The sequence below is a fragment of the Helicoverpa zea genome, chromosome 7 (assembly GCF_022581195.2).
Source record: "Helicoverpa zea isolate HzStark_Cry1AcR chromosome 7, ilHelZeax1.1, whole genome shotgun sequence".
Taxonomy (NCBI): domain Eukaryota; kingdom Metazoa; phylum Arthropoda; class Insecta; order Lepidoptera; family Noctuidae; genus Helicoverpa; species Helicoverpa zea.
The window spans coordinates 12624393-12645093 of record NC_061458.1 but is presented as its reverse complement, the minus strand read 5'-3'; the positions used below and the strand labels follow the sequence as shown (position 1 = coordinate 12645093).

The 20701-nt window shown below is 41.7% G+C and overlaps 1 protein-coding gene across 2 annotated transcripts in view; it reads right to left on the bottom strand.

Moving 5' to 3' along the window:
• The window catches only part of LOC124631665, a 65676-nt gene that overhangs the window by 29540 nt on the left and 15435 nt on the right, over positions 1-20701 (bottom strand). For both annotated transcript variants that reach the window (XM_047166166.1, XM_047166165.1), the window contains exon 2: positions 15083-15278. In XM_047166166.1, the coding sequence (XP_047022122.1) occupies positions 15083-15251 (169 nt within the window). In that variant the 5' untranslated portion in view covers positions 15252-15278. The remainder of the gene's footprint in view (positions 1-15082; positions 15279-20701) is intronic.

The following is a 20701-nucleotide window of genomic DNA, read 5'->3' as shown; positions in this document are numbered from 1 at the left end:
CGTAGTGTATGCTTTGTGTTTGCGTTTGTGTGAGGGTGCACCACGGTTTTAACGCCAGTAACATACGCGCCAAGTTTAAATAAGGCTAGATGACATTTACGAAATTCCGAAAAAAAAATAAAGAAAAAAAATTACGTACCAATTTTTTTATTGATTTGGGTCAAGAATCATTAGCATAATTACCTCCTTGAATATGGCACGGATGCAAATCAACAGCTTGTATAGGATTGTGACAGTGCAAAATGAAAAAATACAAGTAGAATATACAGTTACGACAAAATAAAGTCTTGGCGGGATTGAATCAGATGCGGAAGAATGACCTAAGTTTGTTTATAATTACGTTTCTCTCAAGTTTAACCTGTCTGCCGGTTTGCCAAACTTACGGCAGCTGCACTAAGCTAAGTCTAGCGCAATTGGACCGAACGGTTTACATTGGAATTATTCATAGTTCCCGCGCATTATGAATTATGCAGCCAGTCAGTATGCGATTCATGAAGACGTGTTTCCTCATCCGTTCGCAGATAAACTGGAACTTTTACAAGAGGAAGGTGTTGGTTTGTAACGACTTCTTTATTTATAGCTTGATTCGATTCACTGCATGAAAAGTGCCTTTATCTACCAGGGAAGCAGTAAATAGTCCGTTAATGGTGCTTTTTAAAGACATAGTGCAAAAGCGTGTATAGGGTCTGGACTGCTTTCTTTATGAAGTAGGTACCATCTTTTCGTTCGAATGCGTCAATTTTAGGTGTCTACTGTTCCAATAAAAAAAAGCTATATATCCCACTAATTTATAGCCCACTCATCGAGGAAATGACTTGACGCGGATAAAAAAGCTGGCGTATTTTCTCATATAACTTTAAAATACTTCCATAATACCACCAAAACTCCAAAAACAATCGATCAGAATATACCACACAGCGGTTGGAGAGGGCGGGGTCGCATCAATTCAGCAATTTCATTATACATTATTGGAAGGCTGTTTGTCCGTAGCTGGCTGGCTGCCAGCTCCCTTGCATAATGTCTGGAGCTCCACTAAGTGGGAGACAACGAAGGTCAGCTCCAAATAATATGTGGTAATTCGGTAGATAATGATAGCTCTTTTGTTTCGGCTGGGTTTGCAGTAAAGGTGCTTGCATTAGATTTTAGGTATGTTGTGTTTAATTAAATGATTAGATCGGTGTAGCATAAAATATGTGCAGAGTATATTAGGCTTTTTCTGGTCATGTCATGTATTCCTCACAACCTCTGTACTTTACAGTTTTTACAGAAGTAAACTGGTGTGATTTCTGGCTTGTAAGTATACAGCTTTAAGCTGAAGACACACGTCTTCGAAAAGTTATCGCTTCAAATTGATTTTCCACTTGGTTCGTTAAGACAGTTCCAAAAGCTTAAAAGAAGTTAGCTTATTGCCTTTCCCTTCATCGTGACATCTGAAGTACAGCTGCATAGCCCAAATGTCTCGTCTGGCTATCATAGTAAAGTTTCCCATTTCTGCCCGTAGCCCGGCTTTACGCGAAGTGTCGTACGACGTTTATTTCCGTTTTATTGTTTTATATGAATTGCAGACAGAAGTTTTCGCTTTGAATACATTTTTTCGCTTTCTGTTGTTGACAATGCATGCGATATACAACAAAATAGTGTTAACATGTGAACGAACAATAAAGTATTCCGGAGTAGAACGGTGGAGTTTGTTCAAAGTTGGGCATGAATATTTATAAAACATATTCTAAAAATGCTGAAGCAAATGTTGTTTTGTGTAAAATGTTCTGTAGCCCGGTCAAAATAGACATTTGAAATAACAAAAATTCTCACAAAGCTGATTTTTGGTGGAGAGCTAGATTTGATCATTATAAATAAAATACTAAAAGTCCCCATCGATCCCATGTGTGCGTAAAAAGTTATTCGAGGTCAAATGTCAAAATTTTTGGTTTTTTGTGTTTTTTTCGAAAACGGTAAGTTTTATCAAAAAAAGACACCAGACCAAAGTTGTAGATCTTTAAATTTTCTACAAGAATGGCATTAACAGTTTTCTCATAAATCTTACCATTCCTGAGATATCGCGATTCAAAGAGTCACACTACACATGATATGCACATACAAGCCACGTATGTACGACGGCTGCCTTTAAGTTTTGTCGTTTGAAATAAGTATAGACAATCTAATAGGTTAACACCATTTATTGTTTTTCAGAGAATTCTCCGCAATATTTAATGCACTTTTGCATGCATTAAACCCAGTTCTTGAAATATTTATTCCATTCTGAAGTGAGGGTAGTCAAATTGGCCGATTTGTATGAGTCAACAGCTTTTTCAGGTGTGCTGAAACGTTTACCACGAAGACTACTTAATTTTGGGGAATGTAAAACAATCGTAATGCCCACGGATCCATGTCACGGTATGTTACATGTTGGTCTGCGACAATTAACTGCCGCATAGCCTCGATATTATCTTGGGTCATATGGGGTTTTGAATTACCTTCACGTGGCTTGTCGCTAAGGCTAGATTGCCCACTTTTAAATCCTAAATATCAGCGTACTGCAGTCCTAAGGCATGGTTCTGCATTACTAAACACAGAACAAAATTTTTTCAACCGCTGAAGTCGCGCACAATCCGCTTTTAAAGTGTAGAAAATTATCGCATGCTAATTTTCCTTCGACATTTCCATTTTTATCCAGAAGACTGGGGTTGGAAATTGATACATAATATCTGGACCCTATTAAAACTTTACTCCCACCTGCTCCAGAAAAACTACTGACATTATTTTTTGCAATTGCAAAAATGATTGTAGTATCAAATCATCCTCCGAGCCCTTTTCCCAACTATTTTGAGGTCGGCTTCCAGTTTAACCGGATGTAGCTAAGTACCAGTCCTTTACAAGAAGCGACTGCCCTATCTGACCCCCTTAACCCAGCTATACAGCCATTTTTGGTCGCAGATATGATAAAGATGTAACAAGTCGCAACAGTTTCGTAACTGATACGACACACAGTGGATCCAAATTGAAAAATAGTGGACATAGGCAACAAAGTTCCAATATCGATTCGATATTTTTTTATGTGATTCTTCATGATATTCCAGACAACTTTTACTCTTGTGAAATTTCTTCTAAAGTTGATCGTTTGTCTGAAAAAAAATAAATTAGATTTTTTTGTATGGAGCGAATCACGTTTATTTTTTTTTCTTCAATTGTACGGATATGTTAGGTCTGTGGCGTGAGTATATGATACCTAGGGTCATTCTCTATCCAAGAAAAAATATATCAGCTCCGGCCATCTGCAGCCGCGCGAGTAATCATTCGGTAAAAAAATAATATTTTCTATAACGTTTTTTGCCTTTTAAGATCAATTCAAAGTATATTTTCTGTCTCACTTGGCTGTTTTCACCTTATTTTTGGTTAAATATATAGTTTTAATGGCACATAGGTACTCACAACTAGTAATTCTAGCAGAGGTTTTGTTATTATTGCATGTTATCGGTGGCACCTGGATTGTGATTGATGACTCATTTGTTTGTGCGCTCGTCTAAGCGCATAACTAATTAGTCATCGAAAAATGCTCGTCTCTGATTGGCTGTATTTTTTTTACTACCTGCTGTCATGTTAATATGTTCACTACTTGAGTAATTAACACTGACTATAAATACAAAGTGAAATACTTTTATTTTAATAATTCCGCTCCCGGCCGCCGCCAGCGACGCACGCTCTCCGAGTCCACGCTGCTGCCTCCGCGCCCCGCGCCCCGCACACCGCCCGCTCGCGCCGCGTCTCTGCGTGCGCCGATCTCGCCGTAGCTGCTAGCTACGAGCGACGCCCCGCCCCCTGCTACGAACTGCACGTAGCGCTACACCGTAGTGCTACGTCGTAGTCTAGTAAAGGGCTTATTAGTTGAAGTTGCCTTTTTCAAGGCAACTGATACTAAGTGTTTCTTATAACATACGACGTCTAATAATTAGATTAGCCCCCTCAGGGTAAATCCACAGTTTCGTGGTTCCCGGGTGGAAACCTAACGGTGCCAACGACCCCGGGAGGGTGCAGACCCACCGCACCCGCCGAACCCCTTCAGGGCTAGGCAGTCAGGTGGAAGGACCTGCGAAACGGCCTTGGGGGGCCCCCTAGTCGCCAGCAGTGCTCTTTAACCCCCGTTTGTCCACAGCCGCACCCGGGACGGTTGGGTGTCTCTACCCCAACGGCCCGGTTCGGTCGCAAGACCCATAGGGACCCACTGGGCATTAAGATTACCAGCGGGCTTACAAGCTTAGGGCTCACAGTAGGCACTCACCTCCCTGACCACACCCGTCAGGGAGGGTACACATCCCCAGGAGATCCCACCTGGGGAGTTAGGTTAGTGGCCCTTCAGGCCGAAGGACACTTGTCAGCTCAGCTAGCGAGTTTGTTTGTGTTTTTCTTCTCGCTAGCGCAGCGCTAGGAAAAACACGAGGGAGGGCGCCTTTGGGGAAGTGTCCGCTCGAGGAGCTCACGTTTAACGTGTCTCCTCGGGGCATAGGTAGGTTAGCTACCCCAACCCCCCCCACCCCATCCTGTGTAGCAAGTAGTTAATTATGACGCAAGACGTCGTAATTAACTACATCCTGGAGGTCGTGGCGAAGGACGCCGACCTCCAAAGGCGTTATGGCGCAAGACTGGCCTCCCTTCAGGAGTCAGTCGAGTGCGCCAACGCTCTATCCGACGCGGGCGCCCGCTCCCGCTCCGGCTCACGCTCCCGATCCCCACTCACCACGAGTGGAAACTCGTCATCCGAGGACGAGTTTCAATTAGTAGAGAGGGGTAAGAGGAGGAAGGGGAAGAGATCGAAGGGGTCAAAAGCCCCTAAGGCCTCTCCCCCCTCTCCCCCTCCCCCCCCCTCAGCCACTTCAAGCGGTTTACAGACCGCCTTCCCCCCGTCCATCTAGGCCGGCCAGCCCTATGGCTGACTCTCCGGCCAGTCCAATGGCTGACTCTCCGGCCTCCCCCTCTCCCCCCTCATCGCCGATGGCCCCTCGTGCGGCCCGCCCAATTCAACCGTCGGCTATAGCTGGTCCGAGCAGCCGACCGGACAGCCCCATGGCCCTCTCACCGGCCACGCCTACGTCATCAGCTAGGAAGCTGAAAGCCCCCCCCCCCCCTGTACATACAGGACAAATCGAAATGGACCGAAGTGTCCAAATTCTGCGCGGAGCGCAGAATCAATTACACATCGGCCAGATCCACGGCCCAAGGGATCCGAGTACAGGTCCCATCCACTACCGATTTCCGCGATCTATCTCGCGAACTTCGTGGTAGGCAAATCGCCTTCCACACATACTCCCTGCCGGAGGATATCCCGGTAAGGGTAGTCATTAGACGCGTCCCTAGGGAGATCTCCACCGAGGAGATCCTCCGAGACCTCCAGGCCCAAGACATCCCGGCCTTAAAAGTGCACCGCCTACACAAGGCGCGCGGGGGTGACCAGTACGACATGGTACTGGTCATTTGTGAGCAGACCACCGGCCCACACCCCATTTTCAAGATAAAATCGATCTGCTCGCTCACGGGCATTAAGGTCGAAAAGCCCTACAAGTCCTCAATAGTAGGACAATGCCATAGATGCCAGCTGTATGGTCACAGCCAAGGCAATTGTTTCGCCCCGCACAGGTGCGTTAAGTGCCTAGGGGCCCATTCCACGGCGGACTGCCCCCGCCCCAAAGATGTCACGCAATGCACGGAGCCTCCAAGCTGCGTGCTTTGCGGCCAAGCGGGTCACCCCGCCAATTACAGGGGCTGTCCGAAAGCCCCCAAGTTAGCCCAAAGGAGGCTGGCCAAACGCCACAGCGCGCGGCAACAGAGGGAGAGTCCTTCGGTGAAGGCCTCCCAACCCCCCCCCGCCAGACTCAGCCCACAGAGACCGTCTCCATGGAACGCTCTCAATCACCAGAGAGCCTTCCCCTCCCTGCGTCCCACTGCAACCCCATCCATCCCGGGGTTAATGGACACCGCTGTCCCTCCCCCAGTAACTCCTTCAACCTTGGTCGAGCGGAGAACCACCCCCGCCCCGACCCCTACCGCACAAGCCCCAGGCCCAGTGCGAAATTCCCCTGCCCCCCCCAACGGGGAAAGGGCAATCGACATCATCTTCAACGCCTATAGAGCGTTTTTCACCCCTGCTGCCGATCGCATGGCGGCGGAGGTTAAGGCCGCGGGCAACAATGCCCAAAAGCTTCTTGAGATTCTGGGTAGATACCCAGACATAGAGCGGGCCCTAGGGGCACTAAATTACGACTGAATATGGATAGGTCCCATACAACGTCGTCTCACAAACCGCGTTCCCTAAAATTGGCTTACTTCAATGCAAACAGCATGAATGATAAGAAAGAGGAGATCGCAAACTTCCTTTGCGATCACCAAATTGACGTCTTCCTTATCCAGGAAACCTTTCTCAAACCCCACAACCGCGACCCCAAAATTGCTAACTACAACTTAGTGCGCAATGATCGGTCGCGCGGCCCAGGCGGAGGCACTCTTATCTATTATAAGAAATCTCTGCACTGCATTCGATTAGACCCACCAGTCCTAGAGTCAACTCTAGAAGTATCTCTATGCCGGCTAGGCATGACGAATCACCCGCCAGTGACAATTGTCTCTGCGTACATGACTCCAAGAAAGGGGGAGACGGAAAATCACTCCCTTCTCGCAAAAGACCTCACCACTCTCTTCGGCCTGAGCAACTCTGTAATCATAGCAGGGGACCTCAACGCCAAACACCCAGCCTGGAACAGCAGACTGGCTACATCCAGAGGCAAAACTATTTTCAACCTTAGCGGTACTCTTCACTTTGACCCGATCGCCCCAATGGAGCACACCCACTTTCCTCACAAAACGTCGCAGCAATCTGACGTTCTTGACATAGCTCTACTCAAGAACATTAACCTCAGGTTGAAGCAAATCGAAACCATCCACGAGCTTACTTCAGACCACAGGCCAGTATTAGTACACCTAGAGTCTCGAACGGGCCTAGACCCGGACGCTCCAACTCCTACCAGGTTGGTAACTGACTGGAAGAAAGTAAGCGAAAAGCTGGAATCTACCACGTCACCCCACCTTGATAAAATCCCCGATCACATTAGCTCAGTCGCAGACACGACGGTCGCAATCGACTCGTTAACAGAGCACGTGCAATCCATAATTGAGGATTGCTCACGGGAAGTCCCAGAGTTGAGTGATCAACGATGGAAACTGCCCGTCGACGTACGTGAATTGCTAACCGAGAAGAATGCAGCCACACGTGCCTACAGCGCCTTTCCCTGCGAGGAGAACAAAACCCACATGCGCAGATTGCAGCGTGCTGTCAAGACACGCATGGCGGAGTTACGTTCGAGCCGCTGGGACAAGACGCTGAGCGAACTTGAGCCTACTCACCTCGCCTTCTGGCAACTCCAAAGGAAGTTACGTTCAGTCGAGGACAATAACATTCCTCCCATCACCAGACCCGATAAGAGCATCGCCTTTGAAGATGCCGAGAAAGCGGAATGCCTAGCCGACAGCTTAGAGTCCCAATGCTCCCCCAGCTCACAACCCTTCGACCAGCGCCACCTCGAAAAGGTGAACGCAGAGGTCGAACGTAGAGCAGCCCTCCCACCCATTGATGACCCAGATGACCCCCTACCCCCCGTCACTGTAGACGAGGTAGAGGACATCATCAAAAACCTACAGCCGAGGAAAGCTCCCGGCAGGGACGGAATCACGAATAGAGTCATCAAACTCCTTCCCGCCCAAATGATTGTTCTATTGGTAGCCATCTTCAATGGCGCCTTGAACAATAACATCTTTCCCCAAGCCTGGAAAGAAGCCACAGTCATCGGCATACCCAAACCAGGCAAACCTAAATCGGAGCCTTCGAGCTACAGACCGATCAGCCTCCTCACCTCTCTCGGCAAAATCTATGAGAGACTTATTCATAAGCGTCTCAAAGATTATGTCGAGAGAAAGAGCCTTATACCTAACGAGCAGTTTGGATTTAGAAACCAACACTCGTGTGTCCACCAAGTGCACCGTATCGTTGAGGACGTTAGCGTTGGGTTCCAACGCAAACTCCCGACGGGGGTGCTCTTCTTCGACATAGCGAAAGCCTTCGACAAGGTCTGGCACAATGGCTTAATATATAAGCTATACCAACTAGGAGTGCCGGATCGTCTCGTACTCATCCTGCGAGACTTTCTGTCGAACCGCACCTTTCGTTACCGCATCGGCAAGTCATTGTCTGACCCACACCCGATCACTGCGGGAGTCCCTCAGGGCTCTGTCATCTCCCCACTCGCCTTCTCGCTGTACACGAGCGATATTCCCAAGTCCCGAAAAGTTAAACTTGCACTCTTCGCTGATGACACGGCCATATACTATACAGGCCGTGACATTAGAACCATTGCCCGAACCCTACAGGAGGCAGTCAACAACTTAGCTGACTGGTTTCGGAAGTGGAGAATCGAAGTGAACCCGGACAAAAGCCAGGCGGTGCTGTTCAGCAGACCACGCCACAAGCCTGGCACTCCCCCCCCTGTCACCATGAACGGCAAGCCTATTCCTTGGAAAGAGCAAGCCAAGTATCTAGGAGTAATCCTAGATAAACATCTCACGTTCGCTCCACACATCAAAGCGGCCCGCGGCAGAGCCGCCTTCGCTATGAGCCGCCTCTACTTCCTGACCAATGCGTCAAGCAAATTAGCTCTCAAGGCTAAACTGCGCCTCTACACAGGAGTGATCCGTCCCATCATGACGTATGCGGGAGCCATTTTTGCCCACGCAAAGCCCCACTTCATCCACAGAATGCAGACCCTGCAGAACAAGTTTTTCCGTAGAATAACCGGAGCGCCCTTCTACGTTCGTAACGAAATGTTACACGTCGATCTTAAAGTGCCTACCGTGGCGCAATTTCTCAAACGCCTCACCAAGCGTCACTTCGACGGTGCAGTCAAGCACCGCAACCCATTGATCGTATCGGCCGTCCGATACGAACCTTCGCGGATGAGTAAACTCCGCCGACCAAGGCACACCCTGACCCTTCCTGACGACCCCATCACAGTGCTCCAAGAGAGCCGTAGGGAGACTAGCACTCTCAGGAAACACAAACACATCCGTAAACTTCCGAAACCTCGCCGCCGAGGTACGCGTACGCGTAGAAAATCAAACTCCCCCCCCGACCCTTGCTTAGCCAGCCCGCGTAGCTGAGCGTTAAAGTTAAAAACGCCCCTCAAATCATGATCCAGCCTGTCCCTTGCTGTAGTCAGCGACGCCCTAAGCCGAGGCTCGTACCCCACAGGGGGTGCCCTTAGCGCAGTCGCTTAGTTTATAAGCTTTTTTGCCCCTGGCTGGAGGCCTTAAACTCTAGGCATCCACAGGGATTTGTCCGGTTAAGCAGTAAACAGCCTCCTAGGCTGAACTGCGAGATGCCATTCACAAAAAAAAAAAAAAAAAAAAAAAAAAAAAAAAAAAAATTTATTTTAATATTTACATTAGAACTATGGCTGGATTTTGTATCAACCTAGATCTTTTTGTGAAATTAAGAAGTGGTGGTGATCTGAAAAATTATATGTTTCTATATGAAAGTATAATTTCTGTTTTGAATACCACAGTTTCTGAAGAAGACAAAAACCTAATCAAGGAGTTCTGTCGACGTTTTTTAGTAAGTCTAAATAAAAAGTGGATAGAGTCGAGTAGAAGCCAAAAAACTTTTATGAATCGTATAAAATAATAATCGCAATTGGTTGGAAAAAAATATCAACTGGCCTGTTTGTGACAGTGTTGACCTGAGAAGTGAGTTGGGCTTTTCGGACACAGACTTATCTGAGCCAGTGGATGTGAATTCCCATGTTCCTAATCTTGCGGTATGTACTACGGAAGCGGGAACATCTACAGAAAAGGAGCACAGAAAACCGTTCGAAGAATTAAGTAATAAGCAAAAAAAAAAGACGTTCTACTTCCATAGTAGAAGAAAATTCAGAGGAAGAGTTGCAGCACTGGTACTTAACAAAAGAAAACAACGGCAAAACGAATCTGGCAAAAGTAGTCGAATACCTTTCCAGTAATCCAGAAACGCTATCCCAAGTACACGAGCGACTATTCAAAAAGCAGAGCCTAAGTACCGTCTCTGAAGATAAGTGCTTATAGTTCGGCCATTCAGAGAATGCGTTCCTGACACGTCGCGATTGAACTGACGACGTAACTTTGCAATGGCGTTGCAGTTACGATAAAAATATTTTTGCTGGTTGTTTACCGTTTTAACAATTGAGGAGCATTAAAACAACATTATTATATCAATAATCAATGAATGTTATTACGTCGTCAGTTCAATCGCGACGTGTCAGGAACGCATTCTCTGAATGGCCGAACTATAGCTCTTTATACCTCACTTGCGCTCTCGAGATGGAAGTACTTAGCTCTTCGAAAATTTCTGAAAGAAGAAAACTGTGCTGCCTTTCCATCTTATCCAAAGCTAGTAAATGCCAAGAAAAGATGTTATCCACCACAAGAGAGTATGGAGATTACCGAAAATTGCAAGCGCTATTGGACCACACTGTGGAGAGGATTTTACTAGATGTGAATTCTGTTGATAGGTCTCAAAATGAAGAATTCAGTTGACCTGGAAATGGGGGCTTGATGGTTCTTCGTCGCAGAGTAACTATAAACAGAAAACGTCAAACACAGCCACAGGGTTCGGTGATTCATCAGTAGTCATGATAAGCATCGTCCTACATAAGGACATATCCTACATAAGGCCTAAAATAACGAAACAGGTTCATGGTGAGTTGTTGCCTGAAGCAATTCAGTTGTTACAGACTACCGAGCCTCCCTGTGATAGCGAGATTATGGAGGAAGAAGAATGCCTCCTAGCAGAGTCCGAAAATTTGCCGGACCTACTTCTGGAATAAGAAATAAAGTGATCTGGCTCTGGACTGTTCCCACAAAAGCCCATCGGAGCTGGTATGACAAACAGCCCTTTTCAGGGCTACAATAATTTCACAATTTTCTTTCGATCATACGTACGATAACTTATACTATACGCTAGATTATGTAGATAATGATTATCAACGTCTTGCCCATAAAAACTCAAACTATTTCACCTATATTTGACAAATAATATTTATTTTACAGGTAGCAGGTAGTAAAAAAAATTATAGCCAATCAGAGACGAGCATTTTTCGATGACTAATTAGTTATGCGCTTAGACGAGCGCACAAACAAATGAGTCATCAATCACAATCCAGGTGCCACCGATAACATGCAATAATAACAAAACCTCTGCTAGAATTACTAGTTGTGAGTACCTATATGCCATTAAAACTATATATTTAACCAAAAATAAGGTGAAAACAGCCAAGTGAGACAGAAAATATACTTTGAATTGATCTTAAAAGGCAAAAAACGTCATAGAAAATATTATTTTTTTACCGAATGATTACTCGCGCGGCTGCAGATGGCCGGCGCTGATATATTTTTTCTTGGATAGAGAATGACCCTAGGTATCATATACTCACGCCACAGACCTAACATATTCGTACAATTGAAGAAAAAAAAATAAACGTGATTCGCTCCATACAAAAAAATCTAATTTATTTTTTTTTCAGACAAACGATCAACTTTAGAAGAAATTTCACAAGAGTAAAAGTTGTCTGGAATATCATGAAGAATCACATAAAAAAATATCGAATCGATATTGGAACTTTGTTGCCTATGTCCACTATTTTTCAATTTGGATCCACTGTGCGACACAACGTGACTGTGTAGGGATTAGCTTTTACGAGTTGTAACGGTTCAGTAAAAATGTGACGGAAACTAGATTCAGTAACTTTGTGTGGTCGCTGTGTCGATACTTTACAGCTTAATTTGTAACCACACATTTTAGAAACTTTGCGTTTGGTTTGTAACCAGTGTGCAATGTTGACACAATTGTGTTGTAACTGGGTAGTAACATGTGTAGTCGATGTTCCAGAACACTTTAACACTAACTTGCATATATAAAAACATGACGAGAGCCAGTTATTCTCAAACTGTCTATGTTTTCTGCCATTATCAACCATTTAATGAAATTTAAAATGAGTAAACAACCAAAAACCTTACGTAAATTCCGATGGACTTCAACTTTTTACAGAAGAGTAAAAGAAATAAGTACGTCCCAAAATATCTCAAGTACCTAAATGTACTCGTACACAAGTTTTTTTTTTATTATAATACCTAATATTTTTTTCATGATGTGCATTGTTGGTAGGGCACATTGACGGATACCCATTTTATTGAACTTAAAACTTATTCTTTTCTAGGCCATTTACAGGAAAACAGTACGGAATTTAGTGGAGGAGCTTAGTGGTATAGTCCCTAGTGCCAAAGTTTCAACTTTCGAGCTCCAAATCGCTGTTTTTTCGTTTTCTCGGCCAAAACAAGACGTCTTCGTCTTTAACTCAAGTACTCGGCACAAGCGATATTAATTCTGATGAGCCTCCTTTGGTTAGAACAATGAAAAAAGGCATCTTGACTTGATAAAAACTTTGGGAAACACTGTAACCAAATATTAAGAGAAACCATCTTAAAAATCTAGTAATTTTGTAACAATTTGCCGTAACATGTCGACACGTGTCGACACATTATCGTAACTTTGTGACTAGTTGCGACGAGCATATTTTTCATAACAAACATCAAAAATGTTTTTTCATAGTTCATTATTTATCAATTTTATGAGTAACTCTTGCTAAAATAATTTGTATTAGGATTAAAATATTTGATATTGTATTTAAATGGAAGCTTTTAAGCACTCGATGTGCATAATTTTATATTTTTATTTTATTTAACAAAAGTTTTTCTTTCGCCAGAATTATGAAAACATGATATTACGGTGGCGCGTTGGAAATATCAACATATCCAAAGAAATTACACAATAAAATTTTTTTCCCAATAAGATTTGAGCATTATAAACCATATTAATTAATGAAAACTAAAACTTTGTTAACTTACCTTGAGTTCATCAACTCAAGGTAAGTAAACCATCATTATGGGATTTCTTGTATTTTGTATTCGTCGTGTCACTCACGCACGAGCCAACGAAATTGATCGAACGAATGAATGATTGAATGATTAGTGCTAACTCTGGTTAAAATATGGTATAACAATGTTACGACACGGCGACGTAAATTAGAAACCAAATGTTACTTGTTTATTGTGTCGAGATCTTCCCCATTTTTAGTTGCAGCGACGGCGCTAACACGGAACGTCGACGAGATTATGTTTCGAGATAGATCAGTGTCGACGCTAAGTGTCGAAACGGTTACGTTATGTTCGCAAAAATGGTTATATGGGAGTTACCCGGGCAACCCAATACCACTTGGTTAGACTGGTGTCAGACTTACTGGCTTCTGACTACCCATAACGACTGCCAAGAATGTTCAATGACAGCCAGAACCTACAGTTTAACGTGCCATCAGAAACACAGTCATTGGTGTCCAAGATATGCTTAGAAAGTACATACAAACTTAGAAAAGTTGCATTGGTACTTGTCTGACCTGGAATCGAACCCACTCATACTTAAGAGGTTGGTTCTTTACCCACTAGGCCACCACGAGTTTTTGTATGAATCTGATAAATCTAAAACAATCACAATAATAGTTAACCCAATATAGTTAATATTAATAATGACATCATATTAGAACTTGACGGCAATTATTCCCTTAAACTATCCTAAAATTGTCATGACAGTTAGTGGAGTAGGTCTACAGGGGAAACCACGATAAAAAAAACGCGCCGAGTATACTACCTCACAGGTGGCGTGGAAATGTGTGCATGTCATGTATGGAATATACTTTGAAGCGCGATATCTCAGGAATGGTAACATTTAGGAGAAAACTGTTAATGCCATTTTTGTATAAAATTTTATAATCTACAATTTTGGTCTGATGTATTTTTTTGATAAAACTTACCGTTTTCGAAAAAACATAAAAAACCAAAAATTTTGACATTTGACCTCGAATAACTTTTGACGCACACATGGGATCGATGGGGACTTTTAGTATTTTATTTATAATGATCAAATCTAGCTCTCCACCAAAAATCAGCTCTGTGGGAATTTTTGATATTTGACTATTACTTTTATGTCTATTTTGACCGGGCTATCTGTCATTCAAAGCATGATTTAAAACACTTGATATGCGATTCTACCAATTTAGAAGTCCCTGAAAAAAAGTGGTTTATACATTCTAAAGTTTTCCCGTCTTTTCCCCGAATTAGCTTCTCTAATTAATCTTCTGCAAACAACGTTACAAGCCTAATAACGATGAAGGTCGTACTAACCTACCTTACAAAAGTTCTAAGCTAAAGCGAAGCCTTACAAGAGCCTACAAACAGCAATAAAGAGCTCAGCTCTAGTCTAACACTAAACTGCATTTGACTCCATTACGCGTCGTACTATTGTTTTGACTTGCACTAAATGGATTAGCTTGGCATACAGTTAAGTTGTAAGTTACGTGAGTAAGACTAAGTTGCGCGGAATGTTTAACGTTTAATATTTTATTGTTGTTGATATAAGTTTGCCTGTTTTTGAAAGAATGACAAAGTTTGTAGGTATTCTCCCTGTATGAGTTCATGAACTTCTTAGTTACGTAAATAGAATTTTTCATTTAGGTACCGGAGAATGCGTTAAGAACATGAAAACTACTCTGCTAGGTCCCGACAAAAACGTAAGTGTAATAAATAGAGAGCACACTTCCTATATCCTGACACGTGTCACGATAAGGCCTCCTGCTATTATTTACGATTGTGTCTGTTTACGGATGTTCGGGTATTGTCACGTGTAATAGTTGGGTGCCTTGGAAATAGGATAGTTACACAATCTTTAATATGAAAGGAAACAATCCAGATGAATTTCGAAATGTTTTCAAGACACATATTGTCCCCACATTTCACACATAATTTTTCTCTGTTGATAGATTTGACAAATAACGGCATATTTTACGATTTCAAAGTTTCAAAGTGACCAATTTCTTCTGGTTTCCATTGCTCTCTTCTATGGTTTACCTATATACTTCTTACTGTGTCTTTATTCTACTTATTGTAAATACTGTCTGTCACTGACCTGATATATTAATCCGCTCCTCATCGTAGTACTCCAATCTGTGCAATTCATCATCATCTTCAGGCAGCACTGGCTCGTCGGGCAGGTCGTCGGGGCGGCGCGCGCGCGTCGCGTTGGGGGCTGCGCTCACCAGGACGCAGACCACCGCCAGCGGCAACACCACCTCCATGACGACATCACCGCGCGACGTACCGACCTAAGGATGTGAACGTTGCAGTTTATGGCATCGGTTTCATTTGAACCGTGGATGAAGCGGATAATTTACAAGGGAAGATACAAGGTTTAGAGAGGCTGTGTTTGGACTGCTTTTGATCATGATTTGGTAAAACGAGACTGGATTGCTTTTAACTAAGTATAATTTAAATGGCCACTTTGCCATGAACTTTAGGAATATTTTATGAGGTGTGAGTAATGCATGTAAGCATATGTTTCATTTGTAAAATTATGTTGATCAATGTTAGTAAACAATGTAATATGACTTAGTTCGTCAGTACTACTGATACTTAACAGCCCAAGTCTTAAAAGAACACAGCCAACCATAAATTAGTATACATAATTGTTTCTTGTTGAGTTCGTGGGGAAGAAAAACGAATGAGAGAAAACCAATCAACTGTGCCCTATTTCTATATTGATTCGACTTGTTCCTTATTTCCAAGAAATAAAATACTTTTACCGAAATACAGAATAAGATAATATTTATTTTATTTCTACGAGTTCAATAAAGCAGTCAGAGACCCGTATTTTTATGAGGTCGAGATGTAAGTTGATTTCTGGTTGAATTGATTTATTATTTTATGTGGCCTTAAATACATGAAACGTAGGTTTAAATTAGCTTTAAGAAAGAACTGGAAAACTTTACAGGACGTTTTTCGAAATTAACCCTTATTATGGCATTGTCAAGACTATTAAAATCGATTGATTCGAGAAAATTAAAGACTGCACGTTCTACATTACAGAGTGTACGTTCAATACATTATTACTTATAACGCTAGATACGTTATAATGTTGTAAAATACTACGCCACGTGTTATGGCTACTCACGAGTTTCTGACACCTGTCCAATTCACAGACGTTTTAAAGTTGGCGTCGAGCCGGAAAACTATAGAATTCATATGAAACATACGTTAAACTTGCAGTATTTTATATTTGTTTATGTCTGTATATTTTGAAAAGAAAGGGTAATGTTTAACAGCGAACATATTTGAACAAGAGTGATGTTGCTAAATGATTCGTCATTGAAAATTAGGTCCCCAGTGAAACATCTATACTCTTCAGTTCCGACGAACTCTTCAGTTTTATAACATCAGTAGTCACATCATACCTAATTACTGAATACCATTATTTACTGAATCTGTAAAAGACAGAAACAAAGCCTACTTATTGTAAGGTTAAAATCGATATTTATAATGATGCCGAAGTCGTAATAATTATTCAACCACTAATAGCATTTTTTATCGAAACATGAATTGAAATAGTAAACGTTTTAATTGATAACGTGTGTAATAGTAATATTAGTTGTAATTGTAACGGAAAGCTACGCTGAACATTAACTGTTGGTAACAATTATAATTTTATAGTTCTGTTACTGACATACAACCGTTGATCACGCATGTTATAATATTATACAGGGTGAATTTGTTTTGGAAATGTTTGTGGTTTTAGGAAGGTGTAACATACAGACAGCAAATAGGATAATTTTACTACATTTTCAGCAATTTACGTATATGGATTTTAGCCACTTATTTATCTTTTGAGGCTACTAAGGCTATTAATAAATATAAGTACCTACTTATCTACTTATCTGCCGCTATTCTGCTTTATAATTTATATATTTTTTTTATTTTTTTTTTCATTCAACATCTATTTTAATAATTCCAACGTTATAAAAAAACACACATAAATAATATTAGCAAGTAACGCACAACATCCAACAGGTTGGCGTGAGCTGTTTAACAATTTGTTTTGGGCGTTTTTTTGACAGATAGTCGGCGGAAAGCATCAGCCTGTAGTTTGGGGCAGAACATTTTTTTAGGGTACAAAACTATACGAAACATGTTTGTCCCGTAGAGAGAATCAACCTGGCGGATAAAAAAATGTGTCTAGTCAGTAATTGTTTGTTTCAAAAAAAAGTCTTATATGAAAATTATATGTTTTTTTTTTTAAAAGAGAAAACCCCCATAATGTTACTGGTAGCACTTTTGGATGTAATTTGATTTTTTTTGCCAAAATAAAGCCACATTATTCTTTAGAAGACTTCTTAACTCTGCGTCCGCGTTGAAAAATAACCTCGCTAAGTAATTGCAAGTAAACTGGTAGGTATTTACAAAAAACCTTACAGATTAAACAGAAAAAAAATTTTAAATACCGCAAGGTTCTTAGTAAAGAAAAACAGGAAAATCGTTATTGTTACGTTTGCAAAAGGAAGCCGGGGTACTTTCAGCTTTCATCCCGGGGTTGGGGCATAATCGTATTGTCGGTTACAAATTGACAATTTAAATATGATATCTCCTGCGACCCTTTCCGTCCTCTCTGATTATTTTTTTTCCACTTTTGTGGCATCAAGATAATATTCATTGGGTCCCTTTATTCGGAATTTGATGATAACGTTAAAATATTTACTTGCGTCGATTTTGTGCCGTGATTGTAATAATTTAACAGGGAAAATTAATATAAATGTTATTGATTCGATTGGAGTTTTGACTCACATAAATTGCGGATATTTTAAAAAATTAAAATTATGGTTAATAATTACTGAGCAATGTTGAATCGTAAAATCGTACGGATATACTTACTTTTGCACAGCAGATAAAAATATCATTATTTCACATACGTCATACAGGTTATATATTCAATACCTATTCTATTAATAAACTGAAAGAAGACGTCCCATATATTCACTCCGGTCAGTAAATAAATGATGAATACCCGTCACGCCTGTGTTCCCGTGGGGGCGACTGACCTGCATGGGCGTAGCCAGCTTTGGGCTCAGGGTGGGGCAGCAGTCAACCTATCCCCCGGGGGAGGGCGGGGGCCCTCCTATTTTTTGTATCTTGAGCCGTTGATCTCAAACTTGTTAATCTCTTAATTTGAGAGGTTTATATTTTCAGGTACAGAAAATAAACAATCTCACACAGGACAAAAGTCAAAAGTAAGAGCATATAGTTTCTGAATGCGCGAGCGAAGCGAGCGCGAAATTTTAATTATTTTTGGGAACAAATATAATGACCACCATAAAATGCTTTGATACCCTAAGTTTTGTAACCAGAAATATCTACTGAACACCAGAAAAATAAAGTCTAAAAATGTAATAGTACCAGCTATTTTAGTCACGACTTCACTTTAAATTGTATTCGACCACCAAATTTAGTAAATGATCACCAACTCTTGACGACCAAATTAATGTATTATTTTTGCCTAAATAAGTCACTGTGATTGCCATAAAATATAGGCTTATTACCAAATAAAGTATTATGATGCCATATTAAGTTATGTGTCCGGCTTGCAATGCATGCGTGAGTGTCAGTATGACGAGTGACAGGGGAAAATGGAAGAAAATGACATATTGCGCCGACCCCAAGTAAAATTGAGAACAGGGCAGGAGAAAGAAGAAGAAGAATGTGTTTCTCAATACACTCCCTCGAAAACACACTCTTATTGCGATAAGAGTGTGTTTAGAGGCATGCAATAGACAATTTTCCACCCTAGTGCAGGAAAAGGGTCCCCATAATGTTATTACATTTATTGTATCAGGCCGAACTTATTTTTTTGGAGTCACTTTACTTAAACAGGATAGCAAGATGTAAAAACTTTGATTATCATTTTATATTAAAACGCTGGTATAATTTTGATGATCATTTACTACTTTTGGGATAACAATGATTTATTTGGACTCATTTTGCTTAAATAGGATAGCAGAATTTAAAAACTTTGGTTGTAATCTTACTTTAAAATGGTGGTTTAATTTTGGTGATCGTTTACTATTTTTGGCTTACGCATGATTTATTTTGGAGTAATTTCACTTAAATAGGATAGCAAAGTGTTAAAACTTTGGTGATAGTTTTACATTAAAATGCGAGTTTCATTTTGGTGATCATTTACTATTTTTGTCTGCTATTTGTTACTATATCTGGTGATCAGTTAAACATAAGCCATTATTTTTTAAGACTCAAACCAAAAACTACGCAAAATGTCGCCCAAATATACATTTTCATGAATGGGGGGACTAGATACGACACACCCGATTTACGTCCATACGAAAACCCCCTCGCTCGCATAGATAAGTCGATTAAAATAAAGCTAGATGCTTAACGTATACCAACTTCGCGCAGCTAAGCTTCGCGGACCACTCGGCGGAATGCCTCCAGGGACCACCAGTGGTCCGCGGACCACCGGTTAAGAACCACTGTGCTAAACGATCGTTCTATTGTACAGGGCGTACATGGCTGGGCACACTTTTACCAGTTCCATCTCGAGATGGACCTTCAATGAATTATTTTTTGGATTATATGGACGGCTCGGCTCGCTACGCCACATAGCAACTATTCTTTTAGGGAATACGGCTCGCTTGCAAATGACGCGCGTACCGCGCACGTTCGGGAACTCGAGCGTGCATTTTGTTTTGATCGCGCTCTTTTCAAAGTCGAAAATTTTTTTGTGCAATAACTTACGGATACTACATAATATATGATTGTTGATGTTGTTAGTTAGAGTTAATAAGAAAAAAACATTGTTTAATCAGACACCTTATAGGTCAGAGCCAGGGCCCAGGGTGGGGCAAGTGCCCCAGCTTGCCCCAGTGTGGCTACGCCCATGCTGACCTGTGAGGGTTAGCTGCCGTATATCAATACCGCTCTACCGGTGATCCGTCATCTATTCCTAATATCGAAACTAAAAGGGTTTATCTGTCAAAATATAAAAAAGAAAATAGGTTCCAGCAGTTTCGCCAGCGCCTCTAGGGAACTAAATCCCGAACTCTGTTAAAATATAAACCTATATTTTGATTTATAAGCTATATTTTTTTCTAAGATTGTATATCCTCGAATAACCCCTTCCGTAACGGGACGGAGTATCAGACTTTACTGACTTGAATTTCAGACTTTCACATAGCATCTTAAGACTGCATATTTTTTATTTATAGTTGATTGAGACGAGTTTGTGTAGGTTTTAGCCGTTAGGAACACTGACTCAAGCTGGGAGTTCCACTTCTTACATATACGCATAATTAAAGTGTGCCACACTTTTGTGGAATGACCCGAAAATTGACCCAAAAAATTCTAAAAATAACTTTAAAAAAGTATCAATCAAAGTAAGGTCGTCTCTTCAAGCGGCATGTTTATATTGGCATCCAATAAAGTCTGACGCATTAAACTGTGCCGTTGTGGACTCGTTTACATTGTCAGCGCACAGGAGTTATTGAGACCAGTATCGATTACTGAAGGTAAGTTGGTAATGTGTACAGAGGCCAGCAAGTCAACCTACCCGAATCTGTCAAACTGTACCAATGGACCTTAGACTAATGATAGGTTGAAAATCTATGACAGATTGGGGTAGGTAGGAGGATGTGCTGTCTTCTGTACTTACATGTTTTTTCCTGAAGGTTTAGGCAATGTGATTGTTGAA